The sequence below is a fragment of the Notolepis coatsorum genome (genome assembly GCF_963971535.1).
Source record: "Notolepis coatsorum genome assembly, chromosome: 19".
Taxonomy (NCBI): Eukaryota; Metazoa; Chordata; class Actinopteri; order Aulopiformes; family Paralepididae; genus Notolepis; species Notolepis coatsorum.
The window spans coordinates 84,742,498-84,759,659 of record NC_140183.1 but is presented as its reverse complement, the minus strand read 5'-3'; the positions used below and the strand labels follow the sequence as shown (position 1 = coordinate 84,759,659).

General features: G+C 44.7%; 1 protein-coding gene across 2 annotated transcripts in view; it reads left to right on the top strand.

Moving 5' to 3' along the window:
- Positions 1-17,162, top strand: part of cnot3a (CCR4-NOT transcription complex, subunit 3a) — a 57,025-nt gene that overhangs the window by 19,690 nt on the left and 20,173 nt on the right. For both annotated transcript variants that reach the window (XM_084336405.1, XM_084336406.1), the window contains exons 14-16: positions 3,464-3,550; positions 8,108-8,207; positions 8,313-8,511. In XM_084336405.1, coding sequence (XP_084192531.1) covers positions 3,464-3,550; positions 8,108-8,207; positions 8,313-8,511 — 386 coding nt within the window. The remainder of the gene's footprint in view (positions 1-3,463; positions 3,551-8,107; positions 8,208-8,312; positions 8,512-17,162) is intronic.

Below are 17,162 nucleotides of genomic sequence, written 5' to 3'. Positions count from 1 at the left end.
CACGAAAGCCAGCCGCACTCACCCAATAGACTATTCTATTCTAAACTGTTATATTAGTGTGAACGTAATATACATTTTATCCAGTGCATATATTTGGATAGTATTGTGATATCATAATCCCATTTATATATATAGTTTTTTTTTATACATTTCAACATTTGATTGCTTTTCGTGCATTTTTCAATTGGCTGCGTTCGAGCGTTGCGCACTTGGCGATGTTTCTATCGCCTCAGAAGTCACTCAGAACAGAGGGGGGATGAACATGAAGCATAAACAATGATTTATATATTACACGTTATTGTGCATTTTAACTTTACTGTCTAGTATCGTAATAAAACATTTAGAATATAGACACTTGGCACCTGTATACTATAGATTAATTTCATTACCCCTGGAAAAAAACAACTGAAATAAATTACGATTGAATATTCGATAGGTCTTCTACCTTTTGATTTAAGGATCAAATGAGACAAGTTATTTCCAAAAGCGGGATTTATTGCACCAATGCAGATAAATGAAAATGGGGGACCTGCATGATGTAAACAATAAGACGAAAGTCTCTCTGGTCTGCATCCCCTTAACAATTGTATGTACTGTTATACTGTACCCATTCTGCAATCTGTTAATACACTTTTCAATCAAACAATATAGAAAAACAGGCCCAGTAATTGAAACATTAACAAGTCGGCACTCAACTCTGAACATTAACAACTTGTAACATTTAAAATATACATTAACAATAATAATAATAATTAACAAATGTGGGATTTATTGCACACGTCGTTTTTAACAAAGCAATGCAGATATATAATAACTAAGTAACCAAAATAAAATGATGCCTCACTCACGCAGTCGGCCTATTGGTCTAAACTCTCTTCATGTTGTGTGCCAAGAATATAAGTTGTCCACATGCACAAGTTGTTTTTAACAAAGCAATGCAGATATATAATAACTAAGTAACCAAAATAAAATGATGCCTCACTCACGCAGTCGGCCTATTGGTCTAAACTCTCTTCATGTTGCTGGCATTGTCGTGTACAACAGCCACTCGTTTGTAGTTGGGTATGCCATACGCGCCAGCCACTTCACCCAGGCGTTGGGCGATGTTTACTCCCGAATGCTTAATCTCCAGCTCTTTAGTTTCCAATACATAACCCCGTAGTTCCCACTCGTCAGAAATAAAATGACAGGTGACTGCCATGTACGCCTCCATCGCCACCGACGTCCAAGCGTCTGTTGTGAATGCCACAGCGGTGGCATGGTCAATGTACAAGGAGACTTTCTCCCGCACGGCCCCGTACCTCAGGGTTAGGTTGTTGGAAACAGTGGCTCTTTTGGGGATGGTGTAACCTGGCGCCATCAGATTAACCATTCTCCTGAATCCCTCACCCTCTACTACATTTATGGGCCTCATGTCCAAAGCAATAAAATCCACAATCGAGTCCAATAACTGGTTCTTTCTCTTCTCCGTTATTGGTTTTGCTGCGTCAAATTGCAGTAGTGTCTGCGTCGTGGTTGAGGAGGTGGGCCCGCCGTCCAGATCCAGTTTATGTACCTAAAATAATGAATTTGTTATTATTATTAGCATATATCATTTTGTTCTTATTGTATTTATTTGAGACCAGGCCAACAGCATCACGCTTTCGCACAGCAGGCTGCCAGGCGCCGGCCAGGCCACTAGGCCTTAGTAGGCCGCAGCCTGCACGTGGCGAATGGCGATACTTCTAATTACTAATTAGGGCCCAATACTTACATTTGTTATATGAGCAGCCAGGTTGGATGTGCCACCGTGGAATGCCAACTGCTTGTCGCAGATTTGACACACAGCCTTTACTTTGTCGTCTGTTAATTTAAAGTGTTTCCACACAGGTGAAGTCTTCCCACTTGCAGCTGCCATGATTGAATAATGAGCCGAGCGCCGCGGGGACGCGCATCTTCGCCTCGACTCCACCCCGCGCGCCGCCGCAGGGACGCGCCTCTTCACATCGCCTCACCCGCGCCTCCTTTTTTTATTTTTTTTCCCCCCGAACGTCCGAATGCATTAATTAAAGTCCGAATGCCAGCGGAACGAACGAACGTTCGGGCTCAGCCTTAACACACACACACACACACACACACACACACACACACATATGGCACACGCTGATATCTCTGTGAAAAAAGCTCTGATTATCCTAAGACTGGTAAAATAGATTCCTTACCTCAGATCAGATGTTCTCCAAAAAGATTATTCCAATTCCTGATCGCCATTCCAAATATCGATCGCGTTTATTGATTCAGCACTGGGTACTGGAAATATGTATTCCACGCTGTTTTGTGGCTCGGCAATGACTTGGATCTCTTCGGATGGCTTGCCGGAGAAGTAAAATGAGGAAACTGGATTTCCCCCCCCCTCCATGTGTTTCATTCAGTCTAATCCAATGGGGTGCAGTACAACAGGGAGAGACGATAGGGGGCGGTATTTTCCCAATGGAGCTCAGAGAGTTTGCAGCACTAACGTGAGACTAGATTGATGAAATATGAATTCAAATCGCTAATAAATAAAGAAAACTACAAAAAAACGCTATTTGTCGTTGCTGGCACTCAACGGTCGGCATGAACTAACGACATATAGCGTCGTTGGCACTCAAAGTGTTAAGCAGCACATATAAATGACTAACTAACTTAGGTAATTAATAACTAACATAAATAGCATGGTAATAATACGTAGGTTATTGATCAATGAATGTATTGATAAATTGATTGATACACCAGTAGAAGTCATGTTATTTCCTCATTGTCGTTAAAAAAGATCCTGCTGTGTGGGTTCTCTCATTCATAACAATGGAAGCAATAACAGCAATAACAAGAATAATAAGAGCTTAATTCCCTCTCCCTCATTTCGGGTTTATTTTTCCCCTTTCCTGATATCTGCCAACAGCGCTGGCAGGTGCAGACTGCTCTCGAGCAAATCAGGAGCACCTATGGTCGTGTTTGCGCTAGTATCTCACCCGCCCAATGTCCTTAGTGAATAGCGTGCAAAGACGGAGCAGATACCACTCGCTAAACTCGCGCAGTTAAGGGTGCAATTAGCACCGCACAATCCATTCTTTGTGAATTCCCCCCCTGAGTGTCTGGAGTGATTTCAGACATCTTAGTAGGCAAACAGGAAATTGTAATCAAAATGACAACCGCGGCCAAAGAGCTGTGGCATTGCGTCGTACTGGTAGACATGACACGCCATGAAAATACACATTATTTGACCACTAATACTAGTTGATTGCTAGAGGGGGCAAGGCTTTTAAATGAGCAAGGATCACATTGTATGGCAACCTGGATAGCAGGTTGGAAAGCCCCCCAATCCTTCACTTGGTGCCTTAGAGTGTTGTCAATATGTTTAGCTGTATGTAATGTCAGAATGACATAACCAATAACAGTATGTTAGTGTAACATTAGAATAACCTGCAGAGACCTTTATCCCCAGCTCCCCACAGACCTCCGTCAGATACTGATGGACACCAGAGAGCCACCCGGGGCCATGGCTAACACACGCAAGAGGAAGCAGTGTCAGGTAGAGATACACACACACACCATAACCACACACACATGTCATACACCATAACCACACACACACACACACATAACTATACACACACACACACACACACACACACACACACACACACACAACCACTCACACACCATAACCACATACACCATAACCACACACACACACCATAACTATACACACCATAACTATACACACACACACACATTATAACCGGGGCGACAGTGGCTCATGTAACGCGCTGCGTGGCGAAGCGGCCGACCCGGGTTCGATTCCCGGACCCGCCGTCCTTTGCCGAATGTCTTCCCCCCGCTCTGTCTCCCGTTCTTCCTCTCTCTCTCTACCGGACCCGGTAGTAAAAACTATAAAAAATCTACCAAAAAATAAAAGTACAATGAGACAGCAGTATTTAGGTGGTTTACGGGACTCAAAGTGTGAGGATGACATCTGTAAGCCCCATCAATTATCAATTATCTTTAATGACCACCCAGCCAGGCTGGTGGAATTTGGTTTCAGTGCAGCATGTTACAGCATATAGTTCCAACATAGAACATATAACATCACTTACATTACATACATACTACATACTACATAAATACACAATTACAAGACCTCAATATCAAATGTCCATAGCAACAGAGGTAGGGGGGGTTGCGGGGGGGTGCTACAGGGAGTTCAGTGTCCGTATGGCAGTGGGGAAGAAGCTGTTTTTGAAGCGGGATGTTTTGGTGGTCAGGGATCTGTAGCGCCTCCCGGAGGGCAGCAGCTGGAAGATGTGGTGTGCTGGGTGAGTGGGGTCAGAGATAATTTTCCTAGCTCTTCTAATTGTGCTTTGGCGGTGGAGTGATTCGAGAGATGGGACGGGTGTGCGGATTATTTTGGAGGATTTATTGATTATTCTTTGAAGTTTGTTTTTGGAGTGAGTGTCCAGACTGCTGTACCAAACTGTTATGGAGAATGTGAGGATGCTTTGAATGATGGCCTGGTAGAAGCGGAGCAGGAGATGTTTTCTGACTCTGTATTTTTTGAGCTGGCGGAGGAAGAAGAGTCTTTGATTGGCTTTTTTGTGGATGTGGTCTGTGTTGGTTTTCCATTTGAGGTTATTGCTTATGTGGGTGCCGAGAAATTTGAAGGAGTCTGTGGTGATTATGGGTTTGCCGGAGATGGATATGGGGGTTTTGGGGTTTGGCTGGCGTCTGAAGTCGTTGAGTTCTTGGGTTTTTGATGAGTTGAGGACGAGGTTATTGTCTGTGCACCAGGTGATTGTGTGGTTGATTTGTGTACGGTATTCTGTTTCATTATTGTCTGTGATGAGGCCTATAAGGGTTGTGTCGTCTGCGTATTTGTATATTTTGACGTGGAGTTGTGGAGGGATATGAGCAGGTTGGTGTATAGGGAGAAAAGCCAGGGTGAAAGGACGCAGCCTTGGGGGGCTCCTGTGCTGAGATATAGAGGGTGGGATGTGATGTTGTTTATTTTGACCTTCTGTTGTCTGTTGGAGAGGAAGCTATGGATCCAGTGACGGATGCAGGGGTCAATGTTCATGTCCAGTAGTTCAGGGCTGTACGTTAACTTTTTTTGCACATAGCACTGGTGCTACAGAGGTTGATAGTTTTGTAGCACTGGCCAAAATCTTGTAGCACAAGTATAAAACGTGTTATATTTGTAACAGTCACAAATGTGCCTATTGTATTTGTGTTATTTAGTTGCAGTCAGGGAACAAACTTAACTTTTTGACTTACCAGCCATTTGGCTGGTAGATTTTAAAAAGGCAGATTTTTTACCAGCCAAAAATTATAAATTGCTTTTTAGTATATCGCCATGTGTTATTATTACTATAATACTCTCATATGCTATTTTCAATTAATATCATAAACAACATAAGGAATATTAGCATAATTTTGAGTGGACTGAAGGAATGAGTCAGCGTTAATAGTTTTAAATGCAAATAATTTATTGAAACATAGAAGTGGGGTCGGTTGGGACACACACACACACACACACACACACACACACACACAATGGGGGACCCTGATGTAAACAAGACGAAAGTCTTTCTCTGGTCTGCATCCCCTTAACAATTGTGTGTATTGAGCCGTACCCATTCTGCAATCTGTTAAATAAAGTTTTCATTCATTCACACTGTTTCAACTCACCACCCCCGCATCATATTGTAGTCTAGTCTGTCTTCAAACTTCCACTCCTCTCGACACACACACACACACACACCCTTTCCCCAGTCCACACTGTCTCTAATTCTCTATGGCTCTGCCTCTGATCAGGATTAGCTTGTTAGCTTATGCTAATGTAACGTTCATTTCGGCGATGTGGGCATAAAGGAATGGTGACGATGCAAAGCGTGTTAGATGCATTTGACCCATTGTGAGAGAAAAAAAACACCACAGACTTATTTCAGATCGCAAAATAGCCGCAGTCTGCTGTGCAGCTCCGCTCCGCTCGGCTGAGAGCAGAAGGCAGAAGCACGGTCTGGGGCGGATATGACATCACGGAGTTGCTATGGGTTTTTTCAAAATAAGAGTATCATATGAACCTGACTGTTGCTAACTGCCGGAGCCCAGATATATCATGACTGGAACTGCGCTTAGGCGGAAATGAGACCTGTGACAGGATTTTCAAAATAAGAGTATCAATATGAACCGAATGCCTATCGCACCAGTGCTACTGAAGTAAATCCATTCATCGCACAGACCGCTGTTGCTGTAGCACGTGCGATATATATGTCGCACTGTACAGCCCTGCAGTAGTTTATTGATGAGTTTGGCTGGGATGATTGTGTTAAATGCGGAATTGAAGTCCATGACTAGAATTACTTACTTACTTACTCTTGGTTCTGTAGGCAAATTGATGTGGGTCCATGAGGGGGGTGGTGCTGGTTTTAAGGTGGGTGAGAATGATGCGTTCAAATGATTTCATTACTACGGATGTGAGGGCGATTGGTCTGTAGTCGTTAAGGCAGGAGATATTGTTGGGTTTTGGTGCAGGGATGATGGTGGACTGTTTGTTGGGGGACTGAACAGTTACGGAGGGAGGTGTTAAAAATGTTGGTGAAGATGGGGGCCAGTTCTGCAGCACAGTGATGGAGGACAGATGAACTGATGTTATCTGGGCCTGCTGCTTTATTTTTCTTTATCCTCTTGAAGGTGGTCCTCACTTCTTGCTCCTGGATGTGGGGGGGGGGGGGGTGACTGTTCAAATCTAGTGTAGAAGATGTTGAGTTTGTCCGGGAGCTGGTCATCACTGTCAGGTATGGGGGGGGGGGTTCTTTTTGTAGTTGGTAATGTTAGCTATGCAAAACACATAATGTCTTGAGTTAACTGAGCCGGTAAATATTGTCCATCTTGAATGACCTTTGACAATTGCTTGGCGAGCATTGTGGGGTTAGTGCCTCCACGTGGCTGGTCGTGGGGTTAGTGCCTCCACGTGGCTGGTCGTGGGGTTAGTGCCTCCACCGTGGCTGGTCGTGGGGTTAGTGCCTCCACGTGGCTGGTCGTGGGGTTAGTGCCTCCACGTGGCTGGTCGTGGGGTTAGTGCCTCCACGTGGCTGGTCGTGGGGTTAGTGCCTCCACGTGGCTGGTCGTGGGGTTAGTGCCTCCACGTGGCTGGTCGTGGGGTTAGTGCCTCCACGTGGCTGGTCGTGGGGTTAGTGCCTCCACCATGGCTGGTCGTGGGGTTAGTGCCTCCACGTGGCTGGTCGTGGGGTTAGTGCCTCCACGTGGCTGGTCGTGGGGTTAGTGCCTCCACCATGGCTGGTCGTGGGGTTAGTGCCTCCACCGTGGCTGGTCGTGGGGTTAGTGGCTGGTCGTGGAGTTAGTGGCTGGTCGTGGGGTTAGTGCCTCCACGTGGCTGGTCGTGGGGTTAGTGCCTCCACGTGGCTGGTCGTGGGGTTAGTGCCTCCACGTGGCTGGTCGTGGGGTTAGTGCCTCCACGTGGCTGGTCGTGGGGTTAGTGCCTCCACGTGGCTGGTCGTGGGGTTAGTGCCTCCACGTGGCTGGTCGTGGGGTTAGTGCCTCCACGTGGCTGGTCGTGGGGTTAGTGCCTCCACCATGGCTGGTCGTGGGGTTAGTGCCTCCACGTGGCTGGTCGTGGGGTTAGTGGCTGGTTGTGGGGTTAGTGGCTGGTCGTGGGGTTAGTGCCTCCACGTGGCTGGTCGTGGGGTTAGTGCCTCCACGTGGCTGCTCGTGGGGTTAGTGCCTCCACGTGGCTGGTCGTGGGGTTAGTGGCTGGTTGTGGGGTTAGTGGCTGGTCGTGGGGTTAGTGCCTCCACGTGGCTGGTCGTGGGGTTAGTGCCTCCACGTGGCTGGTCGTGGGGTTAGTGCCTCCACGTGGCTGACCGTGGGGTTGTAGCTGTGGGCAGGAGCCTTCTTCTGCTATTGGCAGAATTTAATAACTCACTTTTTGATTTTTCTCCCCCTGCCTTTCTCCCCTCCCTGACAACTCCCTCCACCCTGAACTCTCACCCTTTTACGCTCAACCCTCATGTTCCCTTATTCCTTCAAACTGAACCCTCTTGACTCTCCCTCCCCCTCTCCACCTCCCCAGGCTCCTGAGCCTCTGAGTTCTCTGAAGGCCATGGCCGAGAGGGCGGCGCTGGGATCCAGCCTGGACGGAGAGATCCCCAACCTGCACCTAACAGACAGAGGTCAGAACCATCAGCCCGCCACCCCCTCTGCTGCCCCCCGCGCCGCTTCCTCTGCGAGCCACTCTTTGTAATCCATCCTCTCGTTGTTGTTTTTTTAAACCGCAGATATCTTCTCTGGTTCGTCGGCGGCCCCCGGCCCCCCTGCGGCCCCCCAGCCGTCCCTGTCGGAGGTCAGCATCCCCCCGTCGCTGGGGGTTTGTCCGCTGGGTCCCACGCCTCTCTCCAAAGACCAGCTCTACCAGCAGGCCATGCAGGAGTCTGCCTGGACACACATGCCACACCCCTCCGACTCAGAGAGGATCAGGTAAAGTGATCGTGGGGGGTTCTCGTTCCCAAAGATCCACAGGATGTGGTCAAACGTAAAAGGATATTTTCATTCCAGGCCATCTGGCTTCATGCCGATCAATTCCAACCACGATGAGTCTCGTCAGTTGGACCACAAACAAGTGGTGTGTCTTTCTCTGGGCATTCGTGTTGGTTCAGTTCAATGCAGTGGGTCAAGTGTGCAACTAAGAATGTTGGTGGAAACACAAGAGTCATGATACATTATAGAATAGAAATACTTTATTCATCCAGAGGGACATTTGGCACTACAAATCGCTCACAGTAAACATTTAGGTAGACCAGTGGTTCTCAAACTATGGGTTGCGACCCAAATTGGGGTCGTGGGTAGGTGACAGTGCATTGGCAAGTACCGTACTTTTCGGACTATAAGCCGCTGCTTTTCCCCCCATTTTTCGACCCTGCGGTTTATATAACTGTGCGGCTAATCTATGGATTTTTACAGCTAACTGGGCGCACTCCCTCAGCTCTGTGACCGTCAGATCAGACTCCTAAATCTGCTGCAGCAGTGCACGTCAACCACCTCAACAAACCATTACGGCAAGAGTCTAGTGTATGAGCAGCTCAGGGCTCCTCTTTCAACATGCTGCCTACCTACTGTACCCGGCGCTGCTAACGTTATGAGAGCTAACGTTGCTACCTACTGTACCCGGCGCTGCTAACTGGCTAACGTTATGAGAGCTAACGTTGCTACCTACTGTACCCGGCGCTGCTAACTGGCTAACGTTATGAGAGCTAACGTTGCTACCTAGAGCTGCCGCGATTACCGCATTACCGCGGTATCGCTGTTACATCACGGCCACCGCAGCGCTAAGCTGAATACCGCATCACAAGCGGGGACGGAGAATTTTTTTTCTCACAGCCACACTCTGCTGACCGTCTTGCCCCTCCTCCTCCCCCCCCCTCCCAGACCCATGGCATATTGTAAACAAACCCTTGAGTGCATGGGCACCGTCCTCAGAGCTCTTTTCAACATTTAACAAGCATTAAACAAAATGGCCCAGTCATCTATTCACTTTTGTTTAATACATGAGGCGACGCGTTGTCTAGTGTTATCTAGCTACTGATAGCTCCTGATATCAATGTCTGATATAATCAGTTTGGTATTCATTTCGCAAGTGCTGGCTAGCGTTGGCTAACTAGCTATCGCTCGTGAGCTACCGAGCTAACGTTACTGTTTAAACAAAACTACACAGTCAACTATTTTTAGTTTAATACATGATGAGGCGTTGTCTAACTGGCTAGCTACTGATCGCTCCTGATATCAACAAATGCGCATTTCAGTTTAAGAATGATAGGGATGCGGGCTGCGGCAGCATGAGACCTCCGTTAGCATAGGTAGCTCACGTTAGATCACAACGAAATGATCCAGTAAACTAAATAGTTCACTTTATTTTAAAGGAAAACTCCAACATTTTGGGAAATTAGCTTATTTAACATCTTCCCTGGAGTTAGACAAGAAGATAAATACCTTTTTTGTCTCTGTGCGTGCATTTAGCTTTGGGAACAGTCGCTCCGTTAGCATAGCTTAGCTTCATCACTGGAAGTGGGGGAGGACAATAGCCTGACGTTCCCTTACAGTGTATACAGTCACCAAATACACTCCAAATACAACTCCAAAACGTTCATGTAAACATGTTGTGACCTGTGTATTTACCACGTGGAGAAATAAAAAATAATTGAATTAGACAATTACGTTTTCTAAGCAAATATACTCGGAACAATTTTTTGCCTAAGCACTCGTCTCTGCGCGCAGTCAGTGATTTCTACGTGAAGCCGTGTTTGGACATTCTCATTAATTCAAAGGTTCCGAACCAATTGAAGTTTATGGATACCATGACTTAAAATCCTCTTACCTTGACGATTAAAAGCCTCCCCAATTTAGAAACCCGTAATCCAATGGCTGGTATTGATGATATAATACTAACTACTGCACGTAGCTAACCGGAGCTAACACAGAACCGGATGGTTACTAAAGCAAATATAATGACTTCCTTTCTGGGGTTTTCAAAATAAAAGTGCGACGTTTATAGCAGCGGAAAACGTTTATTTTGTACATTATCTAATGTTAACACAAACCTAAACTAACGTTACAACTAACCTAAACTTAGTTTAGGTTCGTGTTAACGTTAGATAATGTACAAAATAAACGTTTTCCGCTGCTATAAACGTCGCACTTTTATTTTGAAAACCCCAGAAAGGAAGTCATTATATTTGCTTTAGTGACCATCCGGTTCTGTGTTAGCTCCGGTTAGCTACGTGCAGTAGTTAGTATTATATTATCAATACCAGCCATTGGATTACTGTTTTCTAAATTGGGGAGGCTTTTAATCGTCAAGGTAAGAGGATTTTAAGTCATGGTATCCATAAACTTCAATCGGTTTGGATCCTTTGAATTAATGAGTGTCCACAAACACGGCTTCACGTAGAAATCACCGACTGCGCGCAGAGACGAGTGCTTAGGCAAAAAATAGTTCAGAGTATATTTGCTTAGAAAACGTAATTGTCTAATTCAATTATTTTTTATTTCTCCACGTGGTAAATACACAGGTCACAACATGTTTACATGAACGTTTTGGAGTTGTATTTGGAGTATTTGGTGACTGTATACACTGTAGGGGAACGTCAGGCTATTGTCCTTCCCCCACTTCCAGTGATGAAGCTAAGCTACGCTAACGGAGCGACTGTTCCCAAAGCTAAATGCACGCACAGAGACAAAAAAGGTATGTATCTTCTTGTCTAACTCCAGGGAAGATGTTAAATGAGCTAATTTCCCAAAATGTTGGAGTTTTCCTTTAACACTTTGAGCGCCACGCCTGGTTTTCCTTTTTACCGGCTGAATGCCACCATCGGCGCCAATGTTAACGTTAATATCGCCTAATCTATGTTTTAAATTATGGCTATGTGTCTAATCTGCCCATCGCATTATCAAAGACTATTTTCCAGTCAGTGCTGTCAAGGCAGATTGGTTTTTTATCGCGTTGTTTCCGTTTCAGAGCATTTAGAAAAGCACCCGTTTTCAGATAAAAAACAGCTCATTCTGGAGCATTCTATGAAAATCGTCTTTTACTGGAATATTCCACAACGTTGATATTCGTCTGCCTTTTTATGAATCGTTTTCAAATAAACGCTAGATGATCAATATTATACGTGCACGCAAGCACATTACGGCCGCGCACGGATAATCGCTCCGTTGATTTCCTCTCGGACTTTTACAGTGAAACCGAAAGAAGACATTTCACAAAACAGCTTATAACTTCATCAAACTTACTCTGATTATCCTAACACTGATAACATAGAGTCCTTACCTGACATCAGATGGTATCCAACTGGTATATTCCAATTCCTGATCACCATTCGAAAAAATCGATACGTGTATGCATCCAACGCGATACAGTAGTACTCCATGATCCGCGGGGCTCTGAGGTTCCAGAATGAACTGTGGTAACCCCGGCTGGATCAGTGGTCTTTTCATTGAGTCCATTCCAAAATCACTTATGTCATCTGGGAGACGACAGGGGGCGCTTTTTTCCACAATGATCGCCGGCGCCGCTCGGCTATTACTCGGGTAGGCTCGGGTGATGCAATATGATTTCAGATCGCTAAAAAGAAAAAAAAATCAGAGAAATCTCGTGAGTGGCTTTCAACCACCTATAAATAAACCAGAGTATTCTCGTGTGTGGCAGGCAAAGTGTTAATACATGATGCATTGTCTAACGTCATCTAGCCGGCTAGCAGTAGCTACAGATAGCTCTTGATATCAATGTCTTATAACATAATTGACATTATTCGTTTTTGCAGCTGAACATTGGCTAATTAGCTATCATGCTTCATAACAACACTGGGAAGATGGCAATGCTGAATGTGATTTGACACACAGACAGTGGAGGATGGAGCTGTTTGCAGATAGCAAGCATTTTGACTTGTTGCGTGGTGGCGATGTCTCGCAGATAATACAACTACAAGTATAATTATATAACACTTATATGCTATAAAGAATAGAATAAAAAAAAATGCATTCAAATTATTATTTTTTTGTGCAGCAATACCGGCGCGGTAGGAAATATTTCGCAAATTTGTGCGGTAAGGAAAACATCAATACCGCGGCAGCTCTATTGCTACCTACTGTACCCGGCGCTGCTAACTGGCTATCGTTATGAGAGCTAACGTTGCTACCTACTGTACCCGGCGCTGCTAACTGGCTAACGTTATGAGAGCTAACGTTGCTACCTACTGTACCCGGAGCTGCTAACTGGCTAACGTTATGAGAGCTAACGTTGCTACCTACTGTACCCGGAGCTGCTAACTGGCTAACGTTATGAGAGCTAACGTTGCTACCTACTGTACCCGGCGCTGCTAACTGGCTAACGTTATGAGAGCTAACGTTGCTACCTACTGTACCCGGCGCTGATAACTGGCTAACGTTATGAGAGCTAACGTTGCTACCTACTGTACCCGGCGCTGCTAACTGGCTATCGTTCCTGTTTAAACAAACATTTTAATAAATGGGAGCTTCCTCAAACAGCCATCTCTTTCCCGACAATCCCCTCTGTGCACGAACCCTTACATATGGTAATTAAACATTAAAAAAACACCTGCGGCTTATAGTCCAGTGCGGCTTATATATGTACACATCATTCAATTTAGCTGCTGCGGCTTATATTCAGGTGCGGCTTATAGTGCGAAAAGTACGGTAAATCCCCCCCTTTTTTTTTTTTTTTTTTTTTTATAAATATATATATATATATATATATATAATTATTATTATTATTATTATTATTTTTTAAACTTTATTTTTTAGCGTTTATCGCTTTTCTGGTCAAGCATGACCGACAGAAACAGGTTGAAATGGGATGTAGAGCAGGGGAAGACATTCTGAGAAATGACGGCGGGTCCGGGAATCGAACTCGTATCCCCCAGATCCGTGACAAGCACGGTTTTTCCCTGACGCAGAAATAGCGCCGAGATATGCGGTGAGCTACGGGAGCTCCCCAATAATTTTTTTTTTTAATGTTCTGCCAACATATCCTGGCTAAATATGCCTCGTTTTATAACAGTGTATTGATAACATAGTGCTGTAATTACATTTTCTAATCAATATGCATGATCAAGTTCAACAACGTGTGCTTTTATTTTGATATTCTTTAATTCCACTTTGAAATTACACGATTCCTAAATAAAATGGGGTCACGGTATGAAAAAGTTTGAGAACCCCTGAGGTAGACAAAACAAGTCACGAATAAGAATAAAATAAGCCTAAGAATAAAATACGGCCCGATATACATTCTAATATAAAATATACAGTAAAATTTACAGAAATCTACAGTAAGTAAGTGTAATATTGAACAATGTTGTTTTAAAATTAAAAGTCCAGGAAGATGGTACTGTCACCCTGTGCTCAGTGATGCATTGTAAAGTCTGATGGCTGTCGGAATGAAGGACTTCCTGTGCCATTCAGTGCTACATCTTAAGACATATAAGACACGTTAGGCTGCTATGGACATTGTTTTGACATGTGCCCCGTTTGATTGATAGCTGTGGCCAACTTGAGCACCCAGAAAAACACAAGTCGCTCATTGCCATTGGAGAGATTTTGGTGAGAATCGGTCGGTATGATGTGGATGCCTGAATGAAAAATAGGGTTAAAACATTCAGATTGGGGCAGGGCTGTACGTAAACTTTTTTTGCACATAGCACTGGTGCTACAGAGGTTGATAGTTTTGTAGCACTGGCCAAAATCTTGTAGCACAAGTATAAAACGTGTTATATTTGTAACAGTCACAAATGTGCCTATTGTATTTGTGTTATTTAGTTGCAGTGCCATGTTTGGCTGTCATTTTCATGCTGACAAGTTGACGTCACACAACCAGACACGTTACGTGTAAGGAATTATGGGATTTGGTGTTGGGTGTATGGACTCTACTAGGGGTGGGAATCACCAGTTTCATCACGATACGATATAGATTCTTTGGACAACGATACGATATTTGCCGATATCTGCCACGATACGATACAATGCAGGTGCCTGCAATCGATATGAGATGATATAAGCCCATTTAACACAATCAGTAACATTTAGATAAACTCAAAAGGTAACAAATATAATTTAGAAAAAATGTTTTTAGCTCTTCCAGACATTTAAATGAAAAACTATTTATTGTTTTTAATACAAAGACCTCCTGTTCACTATAAAGTGCCACGTTTTGGTATATTGAGCTTTAAACTTTAAGTAAATTATTTTTGGAACACGCAACCTAAAACCCCTTCCTCCCAAACCGTTCCTGAAATTGTTTTATGTTGCATGATGATCATGCATACATGTATTATGTATTGTATTTTTTATTTTTAAATATCAACATCATCTGTCCACCCTCAGTACATTTACTATCAATATAATATACTCGTCTGACTTCATCATATCTTTTCAAACGCACACACACGGAAGGGAGAATGCCCCTCCTTCCCAGTCCCCACTCTGCTGTTCTCTGTCGCTCTGAACACGGTTTTAGCTTGTTGTTAGCTTATGCTAACGGGACGTTAATTCCGGTCTTAAACACGACGTGGTCATAAAGGAATGGCGAGGATTGCAAAGCATGTTATATGCATTTGACCCGTTGCGGAATAAAACAGCAGGGATTTGTTTTGGGTTGCGGAATAAGCACACTAGCCTTGCTATGTTGCAATGTCCGCGTTCCAGACGCTACTGAGACGAGTACTGTTGTGTCAGAGCCATGTGCTGTGGAGTGGATATGAGTCACGACACCACGGATTTTCTAAATAAGAGTATCGAAATTAACTGAGCGTTGCTAGCTGCCGGAGCCATAGTTATTATAGCTGGAGCTGCGCTTAGGCGGAAATGAGACCCGCGACAACAGCCTGCTCCTGAACATTGGTAAAACCAAGGAGCTGATCGTGGATTATAGGAGAGGACAGCAGGAGACGCACACACCACTGATGATTAACGGGGCTACCGTGGACAGGGTGAGCAGCTTTAAGTACCTGGGGGTCCAGGATCTGACATGGTCAACACACATAGACACAGTAGTAAAGAAGGCGAAACAGCGCCTCTACCACCTGAGACAGTTAAGGAAGTTCAGAGTATCGGGGAAGATACTCCAGTCCTTCTACTCAGGAGCTGTAGAGAGCATCCTGACCGGAAACATCACTGCCTGGTATGGAAACAGCACGGCACAGGACAAGAAGGCCCTACAGAGAGTGGTGCGCTCAGCCGAGCGTACCACGGGTATTGCACTACCTCCCCTGCAGGTTTTATACAACAAGAGGTGCAAATCCAGAGCCTGCAGAATAATGAAAGACCCCCACCACCCCAATAACAGCCTGTTTCAGCTGCTGAGGTCAGGCAGACGCCTGCGAACCCCAGCTACTAGGACAGAGAGGCTTAGGCTTAGCTTCTTCCCCCAGGCCATCAGAGTCCTGAACAATGAACATTGAGTACCACAGAACACTGAACTATCCACACATAAGCACACATGAGCACACACACAACACGCACGCTGTGCACGCTCACACACTAGCAGCCACTTTAACACTTTAACATGAGCGGGCACACACTCATGCCGCACACACTCACACTTATTGCCAAAAGGAAAGGCCACTTAAATCAGTATTAGCAACAGTAACAAGTGTATTGCACTACCAAAGCTACCTAGCATGTCCTATATGCTCTGTAAATAACTATGTACAGATACCGATTTTGATGTCACACCATGTTACCTGTTACCTGTTATTGCACAAATCTTTTTGTATTGGATTCTATTATATGTTGTACCCACTGTATTGCACATCGTTGCGGGCAAGACCACCCGCATTTCATTGTATACTCGTATGCCGTGACAAATAAAACTCTTGACTTGACTTGACTTGACATGATTTTCAAAATAAGAGTATCTATATGAACCGAATGCCTATCGCACCAGTGCTACTGAAGTAAATCCATTCATCGCACAGACCGCTGTTGCCAGGGTTCGAAATTAACGGGGGCTTGGGGCAAAATGCCCTCGAAAATTGACCAAATGCCCTCAAAAATCAGTTAAGGGGGGCAATAAAAGCCCCCGACAGTTTACTAATTATATATATGCTCTACAGTGCGAGCATTTCCCTCGTATTTGGCCCTAATAATATGTGTGTGTGCGAACCGGAAAAATCATTTACTTGCAGAGTGAAGATTACAAAACAGCTCCGCTGTTAATAGTTAAGAAACTGGACTGAAATTCAGTTTTTGGGTGGAATGCAAGGAGGGAGGGAGGCGGGGCCCGCTGCGTGTTACAGGGTGCTTGAGAGGTGCGAACACAGACAGACAGAGAGCTCTGCTTTTCAGCAAGCATGCATAGTGCTGTGTAACATTAAGTTACACTGCTATCTTAACGTTAGCAAGCTAAGCATCTGCATAGCGCGACCTGTGTAACGTTAAGTAACTTGTGTTCGGCGGGGAAAGACCATTCCATTTGTAACACAACTCCAAAGAATAACATCCAAATGATCCTGATGCGCATTTCCTTCATTCCACAGCGCTGAGCGCGCAACGTATTTCATTGATCGATCTGACAACAACACAACTTGCCCTCAGGGACAATCATATTTAATCTATTTAGA